This window comes from Brassica napus, chromosome A6 (assembly GCF_020379485.1).
Source record: "Brassica napus cultivar Da-Ae chromosome A6, Da-Ae, whole genome shotgun sequence".
In the NCBI taxonomy this organism is placed as follows: Eukaryota; Viridiplantae; Streptophyta; class Magnoliopsida; order Brassicales; family Brassicaceae; genus Brassica; species Brassica napus.
The window spans coordinates 22389421-22406874 of record NC_063439.1 but is presented as its reverse complement, the minus strand read 5'-3'; the positions used below and the strand labels follow the sequence as shown (position 1 = coordinate 22406874).

Sequence of the window (17454 nt, the reverse complement as noted above, 5' to 3'; positions counted from 1 at the left end):
TTGTCCTGAGTTCCTGATGATCGTTCATCTTCCACAATCATATTATGGAGTATGATACATGCTCTCATAATATTTCCTATTTTTTATTTATCCCAAATATTAGATGGATTTCTAACAACGGCAAACCTAGCTTGTAGGACTCCGAATGCACGCTCGACATCTTTTCGCACAGCTTCTTGGGTTTGAGCAAATATTGAATGCTTCTGACCTTGTGGTAGTCGGATAGATTGAATAAAAGTAGCCCATTTCGGATAAATACCGTCGGTGAGATAATATGCCAAATTGTATGGATTACCATTAACATGGAAGTTAACTTGTGGCGCTATTCCGTTAATAATGTCATCAAAAACGGGTGATCGATCGAGAATATTAAGATCGTTCATAGTACCTGGAGCTCCAAAAAACGCGTGCCAAATCCAGAGGTCATATGAAGCTACCGCCTCCAAGACAATCGTTGGTTTATCGGTTCCTCGTGAATACATTCCTTTCCAAGCCGTGGGGCAATTCTTCCACTCCCAATGCATACAGTCGATGCTTCCAATCATCCCTGGAAACCCACGTTGTTCTCCAATATATAGTAGTCTTTGCAGATCCTCCGGTGTGGGACGTCTTAGGTATTCATCGTCAAACAAGTCGATTATTCCCGCGGCGAAATTGTGCAAACTTCTTCGAGCTGTTGTTTCTCCAATTCGGACATATTCGTCAACTGTGTCAGACCCACCACCATACGCCAATTGACGTATTGCTGCGGTACATTTTTGCAGCGGAGTTAGACTCGACCGTCCGGTTGCATCTACTCTGGGTTGAAAGTACTCAACTTCTGTAGACAGACGATGCACAATACGCAAGAATAATGCCTTGTTCATTCGAACCCGTCGCCGGAATATATTGTGCGGGTATGTTGGAGTCTCGCTAAAATAATCATTCCAGAGCTTCTGATGGCCTTCCTCCCGGTGTCTCTCGATAAAAACTCGTGTTTTTCGCTCTTTTGGTTGTGGATTGAAATCAATATATTCTTCACATAAATCTTCAAATATGTCATCTAATTCATCATCATTATCTTTGTGGTAATGATAATGTGAAGAAGAAGCCATAGAAAATTTTAACAAAAGATAAAAAAGTGTTTAGAATTTCAGAGAAGATGAGAGAAGATGAGAGAAGAAGTGTCAATACTTATATGATAAAGAAGAAGTGTCTACGAATCCTCCCGTGAATGAATATTGATATTAACTCTTTACTACATCTTGTGACTTATTGGTAGAAAGCAAAATAAACATGTGACTTATCAACTCACTTATTGGTACAAAGAATCTGAACTTGTGACTTATGGTTATAAAAGAAATAAACATGTGGTAGCTTTGTGCTATTTGGTCACGAGCACAAATAAACCATTATCGTTGTCAGCTTTCATTCTAGTTGTCACCCATTTTAATTTACAAATGAGTTATGTTACAAGTAAGAAACTCGATCATGTTAGTTATTCTCAGCCATTCTATTTGAGGACAATTAAACAAACTTATGCGTTATATTAAAGAGTACAAAACCATATCCTTAACATCCGGTAAAAACCCAAACCATGCCGGTTAGAGAAGTTTAAATTATCCAAACATAACAACCAAGCCTATTACAACAACAAGAACAACTATGCCTATTACAAAGCACTCAAACCCATAACTAAAAGAAGATTTCTCCTTAGCCATATCACCCACAATCTTCTCTAGGTTTCGTATCTTCTGCTCTGTGTCATAGTCACTCAAAAGGGTTAGGCTTTCTACCTTTTCACCTAGCTGAAGCACGTGGATATCTCTGGCTCTCATCTCCTCCATCAGCGCCTCATCCCACCATTTGTAGACATGGCAATCGCCGTCGTCTTTGTTCGCACAAGTGAAAAATCTTCTGCCTGTTTTACAGACAAGCAAAAGCAGCTAAACATACACAAACAAGCAGATAAGCAAGTAAATTAATAACAACCACATACCTTGATCTTGCCTGTTGTTAGACGTTGCTAGCAGTGGCGTAGCACCACAATAGCAAACCTGCGGAAAACCAAACTCTACCTCCGGTTGCGGAGGGTAGTCAACCGGTTGAGTACGTTCCAAGCTTAACTCAGCTTGGTCACGTCGTATGAGATCATCCGTCTCGCTGTAGTCACTGTCCTCATTGTTTCCAAATAAATCCTCCTCTTCTGATGGCTGCGTATAGCTGTAATGTCCCATTTTAACTTAACCTGCATACATTGTCAACATTTAAATTATATACACATATTTAGAGCGAAGACATTTAAAGAAAATGATTCATTAATAAAAACTCATTTAAGGAAACCGGACTACATGGACCAAACACCTAACAAGAACATAGGACATACATCAAACAAGAACATAGAGCATACAGAAAATATCATACATAAAAAGACATTTTTTTTTTAGAATAACTCCAGTAGGAGCTTATTCTTCACAACAACTTCCGCCTCAGTCAATGGTTCAGTACGGGTAAGGAGAGTGTCTAGTATTGCTAGCCTCGACAGTCTCTCCTTCCTCACCAAATCGTCCTTCTTCATTTCCCAAACGGTCGCAATCTCAGCCACAGACTTCCCTTTACCCGTGTTTCTTTTGGCCTTAGCAGCCTTGACACCTTCGGGCCTGCTCTCAACATCAACGAAGCCTTCGGTATTAGATGTTTGGGAATTTACGTCCACATTCTTCCTCTTCGAAACGCCAGCAGTCGTGGGTGTGTTGAGGCTGAGCCACTTCTGTTCAAACCTCAACACACACCAAGCGTGTTCAAGTGTGAACTTGTGCGAACAATCAGAGAAGAAAATCTCATGTGCCTTCTTCAGAACGTCAGTGTCACTCTCACCACTACTCATTTGTCGCTCTGCTGCCGAGTATGCGGCACAGAACTTGTTAACATCTTCATTAATTCTGTGCCACCTCTTCTTGCAACAACCGTGCTCCCTCCCACCATCCTCTATTCCATGGGGACTTGCTGCATAATAAGCAGCAACCCGTTTCCAGAAGGCCCCCGACCTCTGCTCATTTGCAACAATTGCATCTTTCGAAGTGTTAAGCCATGCACTGATCAGCACCTCGTCATCTGCTGGATTCCATTTGCGCCTTACACCACGGGCAGCCGGTGTCTGTACTGGTGGCTCTAATGGTGCATCTTGAGATTGTTGTGAGCTAAAAGCCGGAAAAGGCTGTGATTCTCCGAAGTTAACACTAGAATGAAAACTTTCATAAGGAAAGTTTTCATGGAACACGCTACCTTGTTGACTGTGAAGCAGTCCTACGTAGCTAGAGGAGCTGCTAGGAAGATTGTTTGGATCCATAACAGAAACTAAATATAAGAGATTTGTTGGAGAAAGACTAATGAGATGATAGAAGATAGAAAAGAGAAGAGATTTAAATAGGAGGAAGTGAAGAATACAAAGTACATAACCGCCTTAATGGCCAACTCCGAACAAGAAATGTCTAATCTCAACTTAATACACAACTAAAAAGCTATCAACTTTCTTTTAAAACATCAGTGGCTTAAATGTCTAACAGAAGACAAAGAAACAATCAGTTCAATGCATTAGAATATTAAGATTTTAATAGACATTACTCTAAAAACTATGGAAAATGCAATGTCTCTAAATTAAATCTTTACGGATCAAACTCTAAATTATTAGTCTATACGAATCAAATCTATACGAATCAAACTCTAATTTGCAGACAAATCAAACGCTTATGTTCACGGGTTCGAATTTGCAGACTAATTAAGATTATAAATGACATGACCTTATGTTCACGAGTTCGAATTAGCAGACAAATCAAACTCTAAACCACTTAAACAATTGATCTCAAGCCATAGAAATCTATACGAAACAATCATACATTTGTTCACAGATATATATACTAAAGCTCCAAACTTATAAATTTGAACAAGCATACAATCAACACATCGCAATCACAGAAGCTACAACGAAACAATCATACAAGTGAACCATAGAAAGCTCTGGATATCTATACGAGCTCCAAAAAATTCCCGAACCCTAGCAACTATACAATTGTTCTCAAACCAATGAATCTATTTCTTTTTCCCATCGAATCTAACAAACACTCTGATCAATACCATTTTATTCTTCGAATTTCTAGAAAACCCTAAAAAAAAATTCGAAATCAGATCGGACTTGAAAAACATACCTTGTTAAGATTGGGACGATTCTCAATGGTTTTGGGGAGGATTGCTTCTCGTCGTTTTGGAACGGAAGCGAACCGATGTGGATTGGGCTTTGGAGAAGGATCGGGGGATGAAACGACGCCGGAATCTGCGACCTCGCCAGCGAAGATAATACCGATCTACAGCTCCAGTGAAAGAGAGAAGACGCAGGGTTGCCTTTCGATTTGAAGAGATGGATTTGGAGATCAAGGCTTCGCCATCGCCATCGCAATCGCCTTCGAGCTTTCGAAATTTTTTTTTTATTTAGGATTTCGGAGTCCTCGAGGAGAAGAACACGCGAACTGCACAGATGGAGACAGCCACTCGCGTGCTGCCACGTCGTCAACGGGACGAGTCCGAACAGCCCTTACTTAAGGCCCGTCCCACTCTCTTTTAATTTCTTCTTCATTTAAATTCAACCTATTTAAACGTACGGGACGGGCCTAAGGGCCCCCGATACCGATGCTCTAACAAGCGTGTGACTGGTAAGACGTCAGAATAGTTTTTTTTTTTTTTGTAACACTTACTCATTAAATAAATAGGTTCAAAGAGGCCTCAGGCCCAAGTTAGCCCAGACGTCAGAATAGTTAAAGGTAGAGAAATATCTAATATATTTTGAATGAATATATAGTAAATTTGAGAAAATAAAAATAAAAGTTTACAGGAATAGGGAGGAATTTATGTTTTTTTTGAACACCAGATAGGGAGAAAAATAAAATCAATTAAATATAGTTATATTTGTATGTGTTATACTGGAAAAAATATTATCACAAAACAAGAAAAAAACATCAATGATTTTCCTTTTTTTTCGAACGAAAAACATCAATGACCATTTAAAGAAGTTTTCGGCCTTGTGGAAAAGAAAACCTAGCCACTCTACGTTTATTCTTGGCCGAATCTCTCTAAGCTATTCAATCCAAATCATGACGAATCTAGGCGTAGATACCTTGACGACTAGTGCTCGAAAGATACAACTTGAGAGACCCAATGTGGTAACTCAGCAAGGTTGTAACAATAATCTATTTCGATTTCTTGCAAACTCTGTAGTAGAGTTTCAGAAACATCAAACTCTGACTCGTTAAGAGCCTTATCGAAATGACCCAACCAAAGAGATAGCTTCTCGAGATTATTGAGCTCAAGTTTGGGAATGTCAAGCAAAGTGATTGAAACTCTCTCGAATCTGATCCGTCTTAGGTTAGGTAATGAGCTGAAACACGATAAATTGGTCAGCTTTGTAGGTTCAAGACCATGATTCATGATCATCACAACTTTCAGTTTCTTCATTGTAGCAATGAAGTTTGGTATTAATGCCATAGTTCGATGAATAGAGATTAAGAACTAAAACTTCAACGTTGGTACAATGCGTTTCAACCCAATACGATGTAAATGAATCATCTGTAACCAAAAGAAGAAAAAAAAGAAAAAGAAGGAAAAGATCAATCACATCAAGTTATAGAATATTATTGTTAATGAGTGTGTGACAACAAAGTAAAGAAACAATTGTATTACCAGTAGATATAGACAGCAGAGAAGCGTTCAAAACTATAGGCTGTTTTAGATTTAAAAACCAGTTTGGGAACTTGTTCTCTTGTATATCCATGTTTAATCTTTTCCTTTGGAGGATCGACTCCTTTTCACATTGATGCATTGCAAACTCTCTAAAGACGTTGTCTTGTTTCACCATTAAGTCATTGTAGAAACCATCTTCATGCTCATTTTTCCCTAATACTAAAGCATGTATAAAAAAATGATAACTGATAAAAAGAAACTTTTCAAAGACAAACAACTAATAATATGCAAAATATGTTTTGGATATTGGACCTAGTTTTCAACAAATCAAGCAAGATCAAGAACTGGTAGATGAATAGAAAGTAACATACCCAAGAGAAAGAAGTTTAAGGAGATTGTGGGAGGCAAGATCTTGGAGGTAATTCCTGCAGATGATATCCTCTTTACCGTATAATCTAAGACCATAAGTCGATTATTGTGGAAGCAACATTTCTTCTATTTACCTTGGGACCATCTTGAATAACAAGACAGACACATACAAACATTAAAACATATGAAGTAAGTTCAGATTATGCTCCATTTCCTCCACATGAACTCTCAAGCTTCTCATTTTCGGCTTCAACCTTTCCCACAAGACCAACCCAGTTTCTTCATCGCATTTAACCACCAGATCCTCTAGATTCTTCACTGAGTCCGGCAGCTGGCATCTCCAACATTTCCTCATCGACATCTTCTTCAGCTTCTGCAGCTTCCCAATCTCTAGAGGCAACTTTCTCAGTCCTAAGCAATGAGAAATATCCAGAAACTGCAATTGCCCGAGTCTCTCCATGGTTTCAGGCAGCTCAGAGAGATTAATACAAGAACTCAGCCTCAACACTTGTAGTCTACTCAAGTTGCCTATAGCTTCAGGAAGTAGAGAGAGCTTGTTACAATTCGTGATGCTAAGTGACTTCAACGAAACAACTTCACAGACCCAATACGGCACCTCATCAAGATCGTAGCAATAGTCTATATCGATCTCTTGTAAACTAGGAAGAGCTCTAGAGACATCTACTGTTTCATCTTCAATGTCGTAGAAATCCTCACCGAAGCTACACATAACCAAAGACAACTTCTTCAGTCTGACGAGCTGCAAGTGGAGAATGTCCAGCAACGTTACTGAAACTTTCTCCAGTCTGATCCGTTTCAGGTTCGGTAATAAGCTGAGGCACGAGAATTTGGTCAGTCTCGCTGGATAAGAACCGTGGTTTGTGATTATCAGAACCTTTAGCTTCTTCATTCCAGCAATGAAGCTCGGTAATGCAAAGTTTTGTGAAGAGATGTTCAGAATCAAAGTCTCAACATTGGGACATTCCATTTCAATCCAATTCGCTGAGAACAAATCATCTGTAGTAACCAACAAAAAAATAAAAAAAATCATATTTCAAGAAACAACAGAGAGAGATTAATAAATATAACCACTATGAAGAATATACCTGTAGTGATAGACAAGAGAGAGGCATTGATGATAATAGGCTCCATTTGATTCAAACAACACCAGTCTGGAAATTGATCCTCTCTTATCTCCAAATTCAATCTTTTTCTTTCAAAGAATGCTTCTAATCCGCTTTGATGGATAGCCAACTCCCTAAGGATATCATGTTGAGTGACTAAATACTCATTGTAGAAACCCTCTTCCTGCTCATTTCTGCTGATGAAAACCAAATGAAATAAGTAATAAGTTCATCTAATGGTAGATGGAAAGAGAGAAACAAACAACAACATACCCGAGAGGAACAAGTTTAAGTAGATTCTGGGAGGCAAGGTCTTCAAGGTACTTCATGCACACGACACTGCTGCTAATACCGTATAGTTCCATCCATATGTCAATAATAACAGAAGCACGTATCTTTTGGTCCTCAAGAGATGAGCCCATGTCCATGAAACACTCCTTAAGATCAGGATCCAGGGCATTGAAGCTAGGCTGCAGACATTGAAGCACACTAGGCCGAGGGCTATCTAGAATTGTTTTTTTTCCTCCAGACCAGCTCTCCACTTGGCCTTTCCATGTATTTATAGATTTTCCCTTAAGTGAAACGCCAACTACTTCAATTACGATTGGGAATCCATTGCAACGTTTCAATATCTGCCAATACCAAGACAAAGTGAAGCTATATATAAAAGTAATCACAATTCTAATCTATATATACTTTAGTAGTATTGACGTCAAAAAAAAAAATATATATATATATACTTTAGTAGAGATGAATGAATTACTGATACCTTTTTGAGAAGATTTTCGTACTCATCTGGAGAGGCGTTGTTAGGAATAGGCCGTGATGCCCATTGAACGAGAAGGGCTCTGGCATTTTCATATTCCAAAGGTTTCAGACTATAAGTGGGGCCAAAGCTCCGAAACTCAGACCTAGAAGTCACCAAAACCTTATAATTCCGTACGCTAATACGAAATTTCTCAAGGAAAGAATCAGCTCCCTGCCAGACATCATCCAACACCAACAATATAGGACCACCGTCTTCAGTGAGTTTCTCCAGCACTTTTCTCAAGGCAACGGTTGCTTGAGTATCGTTCTCAAACGTTTGCGGAGCGTGACCGTTGTACTGGATTAGATTCTGTACTATGGTCCTAAAGTTAGGAGTACTTGACACAACATTAAACAAGATATGCTTGAAATGCCCTGCCAAAAATGGAAACCGTATATGATTATTAGAAATAAATAAAAACTTAAAAGATGGAAAACTTTTGAAATGCATACTTTTGACATCTACATTGTTGCAAAGGTGGGTAACGAGAGTGGTCTTGCCGCACCCCGGAGGAGCAGACACCACGAGACTAGCCGCAGTAGTATTGTCAATGAATCTCTTCTTAAGGTCCATCAAAGGCCAATCCAATCCAACGGGAGGCTTATCAAGCTTTGGAACAGAACAAAGATGATCCGTAAAAGCTGGCACAGGAGCAACACTCAAGCTGTCCATTCTCTTACTCAAACCCTCCACCTTATCATCAATGTTCCCCACCACAACGGACAATCCCAACTGGTTCCTGTACTGATGAAGCTGCAGGTCCATCTGGCAGAACTTGACCATATCCTTATTGATTCCCTTAATCTTTCTTGAGACCAGAGGTTTCTCGTAAAACCAGACGCCTCCACGTTGACACTTATCAAGCACTTTCCTAGCTCTTTGGATGGTTTGCTTCAGTACCTTGAGATCCCCATGATCAAAGTCTGCCTTACCTTGGATCGTTTCGATCTGTTCCGTAAGAGGAATCATTCTCTCCATAGTTGATGCGAGATCTTCAGACAAGAGTTTGAAGTCTATCATCGTCTTAGCCTCTTGGATCAAACCTTTTAGAACCTCAGAGACCAAAGCTCCCCCAAGCCAATCGCTCATTCTTTCTTTCTTTCTTTAGGGAAAACACTGAAAAAAGTTAATATTTATAATATTGTCGATAGATTCTGATAGATTTTAAAGAAGCCTCTTAAGATCAAAAGCTTCCGCTCAATGGCTAAGCAATCTCCTTTTGTCCTTGTCCACCCATTCCTTCTTCCTCCCACTTGCCGCGCAATTACTTCGAAACTGCCTCTCTTATTTTTTTAGCAAAACTTTATAATTATTTGGGCCCATCAAACATGAAAAAGGATGTGTATTATTTTCTCTGCAAACAAACAATTTTGTAAAATAAATAATAGATATTACAAAATTAATATTCAGAATTTACAAAATAAATAACAAATCATCACAGATACAAGACAATAGAGAGAGACATCGCATGTGACTGACTGTCCATTATAGTGAGAGCTTTCACATATTCTCCGAATACGGCCAGCCCTTGACTCTTGTGGTTTGTTTCACTTGATTAATCTTATATATTAAAACAAAAGTCACAACTTTGATTCATATGTAATTTTTTTTAAAATAGATCTAATGGACATATTCTTAGAAAGTCATGTTATATTTAATCTATAATCTTATCATTTAAATTTTAGAACTAAAAGGGATCAAGAAACCAAAAGCGGGCTCCGAATGTAGCATTGGCATAAAACATTGGACTAGGTCTCCCTGGAGACGTGTTCTTCGAAAGTTCTTCTTTTACAGTGTTCCTAAGGCAAAGGTGGTTAACTGGTGCCATTTCCGGTCTAATTTGGGTTATATCAGTATCAAGATAACGCCGGCGCTTGGACGACGGTGTCCTGGATACATATGCATTTTAGCGATCAGACGTGAACGTCTTTTTATGAAACAAATGGAGTGTTAGTGGAATTCGGATTTATACTGATTGTTAAATTTTCAGATTTCATGGTTATTCATTTATAAATTTTCACATTTTCCCTAAAATATAATGTTGTTTGCTTGATGATTTTATAATTCTTTACAAAACGATTTATCAATTTACAAGTTGAAACACATTATTTCTTTATTTATAGAATAAGATCTATCTACAAGTATTTTTTAAATTACAATATATATTTTCATTAAACTGGGAATATCTTTGATTATAGTAGAGTCCAAATTAATTCTTTAACGGAATATGTAACTCATGGATGGATCCTTTTTCGAGTATTCAAACAAGCTAAAAAAATATGGTTTTATATCCGCATGACACACGAGTTTAGTATTGTGAGGTTATTTCGAACCTAGGTCGCTTATCTTCCCAAGAACTATTTACCACTAGCCAACTTTTTATGATTTAAATTTACAAAAAATTACGAAAAAAAATAAGAAGATTATTATAGTTGTGATGTTTAATACATTGGTTGCAATATACACAATCACCATAAAACACTTCAGACCTCCTAGATCGGTTATTATCCAAACTTTACGTTTAGAATTTGTCAAAATGTCTCTATATTGATCTACAGTTTGGATAATGAAGGATAATTAAATCTCGTTTGGCAATTCATCCTTTATTGATAGCTTGATTATTTAAAATTCGGATACACATACCTAAATAATTTGATATTATTGTTCTCTAAACCTAGGATAATTTTGTTATTTTCAATGTTAAGTTTTTTAGGTTTTACCCTAATAACGTCCGATGGTACAAGCTCGAGCGCCACTAACATAGACGTGATGTATCATGTATGTATCACTAGGAAATATTGTTAGAAGTTATAACAAAAATGTAGTTTTCGTTTTTAACGTGTGGTGTAACAAATCAATTGGTATCACTATAATTACTACATTGTTGTATTTTTATTATCCAACAATAGACACTGGATTGGTTATCTCGTTAGTAGCTACAAAACCAATTTTCTTCCGTAACTTTTCGTATCCTTTCGTAAATATATAAAAGCAAAAGAAAACGAAAGTGTCATAAAGTAAAAAGAAAAACAATAAGAATTCAGAACTTGAGTAACTTTATAAGAAAATAGGAAAGAAAATGAGAGGAGACTATAGCATTGCCAAGAACGGTATAGTCTGGTGCTTTGTGTTGCAAGTCATCATATTCTATGTAGAATCGATAGAAGTTGGAGATGTAAGTTTCACGATAGCGATGAAAAACGAAATGTACGGCTTAAAACGTCCATCAGTTGTCTACCGGTGTAAGTCATCTGAAAAATCCCTCCGGTGGCACAGCTCGCGTCCCAAAACGCAATTTTCATGGGATTTTGATGTACCGCCGTTTGGAAACGGCGTGGTGATTCACATATGCCATTTCCTGTCAAGCCAAGGGACAGCGCATGTCGAGATCAAGACGTTGTCGATGACATCTATGTTGTGCGGAGGACATGTGTGTAAATACGTCATCAAGCCGAACGGTATATATTTCGTTGGTTTTGAGACGTACTATCCGCACAACATTTTGTTAAGGTTTATGGAGTTGGTAAGGCCTGTTGAAAAGCTTGTCGAGCCATGGAAGGCGTGGTCTCCGAGGCAGTTAAAAGCTTTGAGAGCGGAACGCAATCGCACCATGTCAAGCGATGACAAAGATTATGATGATGACGACAAGGAAAAGGACGATTAGGTATAGAACACAAGAAAGAGACAGAAGAAATGATGAAGAATATAGTAGTTTATGTTCTTTCTGTGATATGTACCAAAATGGTATGTATTGTACTTTTGTATCTTAATATGTCGACCAAAAATAAGAAAATTCTTTATTTTTAACATAATTTGGCTCTACAATCTGACTTGTCTTTGTGTTAAAGAAACCTCTCTATTTGTGTTCAATAATTAAAATGTTTCTTCTATAATATTGGATGATCATAACAACTTTGATGTGTGGATGACACCCACAATATCACACAGATACTTACGAGTGTGGGAAGTCAGATAATCTGGAACAAAATGCATATTCTACATTATATTACTATTCTAGTTACAAACGAATGTTTTTGTAGGAGACAATATTAATTTTTGTAAAATGTTGTTGACAATCGATTATTTAAAAACAGGAAAAGCAAAAGGCAAACAAACGAATGTGTTAGCTTCATATTGCAAATACAAATAGCTCGCAAAACATTTATATTTTTGCTGATGAATAAATTTGACATTCCAAATAATAAAATACAAAATACCTCACTACAAACATCAAAACCATGTTATAAGACAACAGTGGTGCACTCTTAATGTTTTAGAACATTGCAAGTGTACTTTCCTGAGCCACTTTTTAACGCCTCATAACAACCACCACCAAGGTTTGCCGGAGGGAGGAGGAGGAGACTTTCTGTAGTAAAAGGCTCTGTAAGCTTGAGGAGAAGGATTAGCTTTCAAAGGTGGAATGATCGGAGCGGGAGGAGGAGGAGAATTTATTGGAGCTGGAGGAGGAAGAGCAACAGGAGGGGGATAAGCCGGAGTAGGAGGAGGATAAGTAACCGGAGTAGGAGGAGGAGGATTAACTGGGGGAGAATAAACCGGAGTAGGAGATGGAGGAGAATATGCTGGCTGGTAGTTAGTGGGAGTTTGCAGGAGTTTTCTGCTGTAGTTGGCTTCAGCAAATGTGAATAAGATTGCCAAGATAAATACTAAGGCGAAAGAAAGATTTAGAGACACCATTTTCAGGTTAATGTTAAGATCCTTGTACTTAACTATGTTTATAGGTTATATATAGCCCATCGAAGTTCACTTAGAGGATTACCACTAACTGTGGGATTTATTCAAGATCTAAGTTTTCAATTATATATTAGCCGGCCGGTTTTGCTGTTTGTTGAGGCCACGTACCCTCTAATTAGTATGCTTGCTTCATGCTTAAGCAGTGGTATTAACTATTGTTATATCTCATTTTGAATTATCAAATTTACAAATTATTTCGCTAGTTGCTTATATAAATTATGTTGACCTTTTTAAGACATGTTGTAAAGTATTTCTCTAGTTGCAATATTTCCAATATTTTTTCATTGAAAGCAGATTCTAAATAGTTACTATTAAATCTTATAATTACAAGCTTAAAAAACCTGTTTTGCAAATTTACTGAACAAACAAAAAAAGTAATAAAATGTGGATGTAGGCTAATGACTTGTTCCTCCCCCTTGACCCGCGGCAATAGCTGAATCCTTTATAGGCGTTACAATTTCTAAAAATAGTAATTTTTGTAGAAACACTATCTATGTCCCAAAAATCAAAACAAAAAGATCGAGTGGGCAAATAATAAAGAACAGAAACAGAGTTACACATATGGGGTCAAAAAAGATCCCCCAAACCCTCAACGGGCACTTTTCTCTTGTACTTATCATCACCATAATGATGGTGACTCACTCCCATGGATTTCAACTGGAGATCAGGAACGAGCTCTCGGGTCGGTACAGGAGGCTTGTGTACAAATGCTGGTCCCGCGACAACGATCTAGGGTGGCGAGAAGACTGGCCAGATCAACATAAGGACTGGTCCTTCGCTATGTCGCTATTCCATACCTTTTTTCACTGCAACTTCCATACAGGATACGGACGTGTGGACAAGCAGCTAGTTGTGTCGTGGGAGATGAAAGAGCAGTGTGGGGACAGGGACAAATGCACTTGGGTCGTTAAGAAGGATGGACTCTACTTGAGACAGTGGAAGACCAAATTTTTTAGTAACAAGTATGGTAACGAGAGGTGGAATGAGTATGTTCAACATGATGTCCTCCAGGAAGCTTGGAGCTAAATTAACAATTTCACTGATGTTGATCAGTATGAAGATCGTAACAATGTCGTGATTTTCGTCTCTGTATGTTGTTATTCGTGTTAATAAAACCAAAAATATAATGTGTAAATTTATAAATGGTGAAAATGAGAGAAAAAAAACGTATCTATGATTATGTTTTGTTGTTTACTGTTAATAGATTTTATAGCTGGATACCGTACATTATCAATGAATACAGTTTCTACGAAGAAAACATGGCTGCAGTTGCGATCGGCTCAGGTAGTCTGTGAGTGGAGTCAAGGGGTATGGTTCACACAGTACACACCGAAATATTCCTTCCTCGTATAGGTTGCACTCCGACAACGACTGCAGACATGTGATAGGATAAACCGGTGGAACGCTACAGCAAATGTGTGCTCTGTGATGCAGCTGATGAAACCTGCCACCATCTCTTCTTCAGCTGCAACTACTCAAAACAAATCTGGAAATCACTGGCTGGTGGGATTCTCCAGAATGCGTTCACTACATCTTGGAACGACGTTGTAGAGATCATCTCCAACACAAGCTTGCCACCGACAAAGAAGTTCCTTATCCGCTACACCTTTCAAGCTACGGTACATGCGCTGTGGAGAGAGCAAAATGCCCGTAGACATGGAGAACAGCCGCAAACTGTGAATGTCATCACCAAATTTGTAGATAAAACAATCAGACTCAAGCTACTCTCAGTCAAGGGGCTGGGGCAAAAGTATCTTGAGGAGAGCTTGACCACTTGGTTTGCAACAAGAGAGAGACCACCATGAAGATATTTTTTTCATAGAATCTAGAGTATAGAAGTTTCTTACAAACACAACAGAAGCACTTGATGTACAAAGTTTTGATTGAATAAAATTTTACATTCATTCAAAAAAAAAGAAGATAATCATCAAAGAAGCTAATCGCCATTTGGTGGAATTGATACAATATACTCTAGTAATAATGTTTTAACACTAGACTAATATAATGAACTTCATTTTTAATAGATTTTAAAGGTGAAAACTTGTTTACCCATCCCGTTCCGTCCCGTACCACGGCGGGTTAGTCGTCGAGCGGGTCACAGCAGGCCTGTTCCGTGCGAGCTGCGGTCTTCAAAATGCTGGCTCAAACCCGTACCGTAAAATATATAGGCCTTCGCGGGCCGTCCCGCGGGATGCCTCCTTATCAAACTGCCTGCTACAGTTTCTTTTATGAATGCTCAATTAGAAGAGTTGCGTAAGAGAGTTGTAGAGAGCTCATTAAACTTCACTAAAACCTTATCAAAATCAATGCCACAAAGCTCCGTTCGTGAGCTAAAAGTCTTCTTTTGTTATAAGCATAAGATTTTGTTAAGTTTGAATCTGATTGAATTGTTGTATTTGTAATAATTTGGCTCAAGTGTTGTATGTCTTTATCAAACCATCACTTTTTTTAATTATTTAGATTGCAAAAAAATTCGTGAATCACTTTGCCAAAGTATAAAGTCAAAGTATACAAGTGACATGATATATAACTAACTTTTCTCCTAAACAACACAATTGTAACCAAATTTAATTTAAGAAAAACACCACTTCACAGTACTGGACATTGTAATAAAGCAATTCATAGTTGTGTGTAATAAAAAGAAAAAAAAACAAATCAAAAACACCACCAGAATTTGAATCGTCATCGCTGGAGCTGGAGTCGTCATCGCCGGAGCTCAAATCATCATCACTGGAGCTCGAATCATCATCGCCGGAATTCCTTATGTTTTATGGGGGAAAAATCACAAGAATCGCTTTCTTCTCACTCTCTTTCTCGTTCTTAAGTAAAATAAAAAATGAAGAAAAAAAATACGGGTCCATGTAAAAGACCTAGTCCCGCAAAAGACTCATCCCGCAAAAGGCCCAATCCCACAAAGACCCGTCCCGCGAGGCCCGCATATTTGCGGACCTAGAAAACCTCGTCCCAATACCGTCCCACGACAGTCCTTTACGGGCCAGGCCCGCGGTCCATATCCATGACTGCCATCTCTATTCTGGATGGTTAAAAATTACGAAACTATATGCGATAAAATGATATCATTCATTCATTCAAACGTAACGTTCTAAATTTTCAACCTGTGATAAAAAAATCTCTAAGAGGATGATGACGATGATCGAAGTTTCTGAAACAGTACACTTTATTTTTCAACCTTTGGGATTTGCTCTGTTTAATCTCCAAATATAGATGAAAATAGCTTCTAGTACTTCTATATTTGGAAGCGGCAACAGTAACGGTCTAATTACCATGTAATGGACATTTATATAAATATAACCCAGTAACACCTTCACGTGTTCCAATTTGTTCCATAAGCCTCAAGACTCAACAAAATCAGTTAATAATTAAAAAAAACATTGCCCTCGTTCAGTCTAAATGGGGAGAAACCAAGGCTGGTGCTTGTTTGTGGCGGCGGCTGTGGTCGCAGCATTGTTACCAGCACCAACCATGGCGGGTCGTCTAGAGCTAAAGAACGAAATCTCGGGGGTGACTGGTGTCCGGAAATTGAAGCTGGCCGTGCGGTGCTGGTCGAACGAGGACGCCCTAGGGTGGGATACGCTAAAGCCAATGCAATCACGGGTATGGAAGTTCACGACAATGAACATGTGGCCTTTCCAGAAAACCGAGTTCCGGTGCCAGTTTCGTAGCGGGTTTGGAACAACGAGCCAAGACGTTGTGACAGTGTTCTCTGTCCAGAGCGGGTTCAGGAAAGAATGTGGAGACGGAGGCGACGAGTGCATTTGGGTGGCGAAGAGAGATGGTTTCTATCAGAGAAGGATCGTAAGGAATGATAATGGTCGTAAGAGCTTTGTTGATATACTCAAAAGCAAATGGGTTTGGAAATGGTGATTAATTCAATACTTCTATACGATTTTTAATCAAAAACATTCATTATACGGGTTAAATCCACGTGATAACATAGTTATAGCATGGCTATAACCACTAAACTACATGTTTAGATCTTACCAATCAATATTTTTATTCATTTTCTTACCTCTTTTTGTTAGACTAGGACGTTAGTTTATTGACACAGATATACATATGGTTATATAGATACACACACATAAGTATACATGAAAATTTACGATACTAAAGAGAAAGCCGTAAATATTTCATTATTTCTTATATTACAAAATAGTGTAGGTGATCTCTAATCCTGAGTAAAAACCATGAAAATTAGTGTTGATGTTGATGTAAAAGAACACCCGGCGTAAACTCTTTTCGTTTCAATTTCTGTTGGAAACAAAATTACTATTGTTTGGTTGGATTTGGATCCACGCAGTTTACATAATAGTTTCGTAACAGGCAATTTGATTATTTGCTGGTATGCTAAAAAATGTATCAAACTCAGATCAAATAGTATGATATCTAATTCATTCTATCACACTATATGAGTTTTGAATGGCTGAAGGAATCAGTGATATGACATATAAGAAAAACTAGAAAACATCTGCATTACAAGTTTTAGTTGATTTTCTAAAATCAACATGATAAAAAATTTGAATAGATATTTTCAAATTTGACAAACGTAATCATTATTATATTAATTTCTAATAAAATTATTAAGAATCTTGCAGTACAGCAGTTGTAGAGGTTTAATAAATTGCAAGTTTGCTGGTTTAAAAAAAAACATTTCATAAACAATAATAAGAAAAA

At 37.9% G+C, this 17454-nt stretch overlaps 7 protein-coding genes and 1 pseudogene across 8 annotated transcripts; 3 read left to right on the top strand and 5 right to left on the bottom strand.

Moving 5' to 3' along the window:
* Positions 1 to 218: 218 nt before the first annotated feature.
* Positions 219 to 4571, bottom strand: LOC111198610 (uncharacterized protein At4g04775-like). The gene is made up of 3 exons (XM_048735145.1): positions 4185 to 4571; positions 1979 to 2227; positions 219 to 1900 (listed from the first exon to the last, which is right to left on the bottom strand). The coding sequence occupies exons 2-3, from the start codon at positions 2214 to 2216 to the stop codon at positions 1599 to 1601; spliced, it is 540 nt and encodes a 179-aa protein (XP_048591102.1). The 5' UTR covers positions 2217 to 2227; positions 4185 to 4571; the 3' UTR covers positions 219 to 1598.
* Positions 2423 to 3328, bottom strand: LOC111198987 (glutathione S-transferase T3-like). The gene has a single exon (XM_022688381.2). The coding sequence runs from the start codon at positions 3326 to 3328 to the stop codon at positions 2423 to 2425; it is 906 nt and encodes a 301-aa protein (XP_022544102.2).
* A 13-nt stretch (positions 4572 to 4584) lies between the features above and the next one.
* On the bottom strand, positions 4585 to 6454 carry LOC106348563 (annotated as a pseudogene).
* On the bottom strand, positions 5641 to 9282 carry LOC106348562 (probable disease resistance protein At5g66900). 2 transcript variants are annotated; one of them, XM_022687685.2, is made up of 5 exons: positions 8463 to 9282; positions 7972 to 8384; positions 7476 to 7834; positions 7185 to 7399; positions 5641 to 7095 (listed from the first exon to the last, which is right to left on the bottom strand). In XM_022687685.2, exons 1-5 carry the CDS (start codon positions 9097 to 9099, stop codon positions 6254 to 6256), a joined length of 2466 nt encoding a protein of 821 aa, XP_022543406.2. In that variant the 5' UTR covers positions 9100 to 9282; the 3' UTR covers positions 5641 to 6253. The 2 variants fall into 2 exon arrangements, with proteins under 2 accessions (XP_022543406.2, XP_022543407.2); XM_022687686.2 differs by having other exon boundaries at positions 7185 to 7396.
* A 1732-nt stretch (positions 9283 to 11014) lies between these two features.
* Positions 11015 to 11969, top strand: LOC106350645. The gene has a single exon (XM_013790505.2). It carries the CDS (start codon positions 11090 to 11092, stop codon positions 11672 to 11674), a length of 585 nt encoding a protein of 194 aa, XP_013645959.2. The 5' UTR covers positions 11015 to 11089; the 3' UTR covers positions 11675 to 11969.
* A 182-nt stretch (positions 11970 to 12151) lies between these two features.
* On the bottom strand, positions 12152 to 12811 carry LOC106352119 (extensin). The gene has a single exon (XM_013791796.3). It carries the CDS (start codon positions 12703 to 12705, stop codon positions 12328 to 12330), a length of 378 nt encoding a protein of 125 aa, XP_013647250.1. The 5' UTR covers positions 12706 to 12811; the 3' UTR covers positions 12152 to 12327.
* A 457-nt stretch (positions 12812 to 13268) lies between these two features.
* On the top strand, positions 13269 to 13944 carry BNAA06G28050D (S-protein homolog 12). Its single transcript, XM_013791795.3, has one exon. The coding sequence runs from the start codon at positions 13324 to 13326 to the stop codon at positions 13786 to 13788; it is 465 nt and encodes a 154-aa protein (XP_013647249.1). The 5' UTR covers positions 13269 to 13323; the 3' UTR covers positions 13789 to 13944.
* A 1848-nt stretch (positions 13945 to 15792) lies between these two features.
* Positions 15793 to 16931, top strand: BNAA06G28040D (S-protein homolog 13). Its single transcript, XM_013792142.2, has one exon. It carries the CDS (start codon positions 16174 to 16176, stop codon positions 16645 to 16647), a length of 474 nt encoding a protein of 157 aa, XP_013647596.2. The 5' UTR covers positions 15793 to 16173; the 3' UTR covers positions 16648 to 16931.
* Positions 16932 to 17454: the final 523 nt, after the last annotated feature.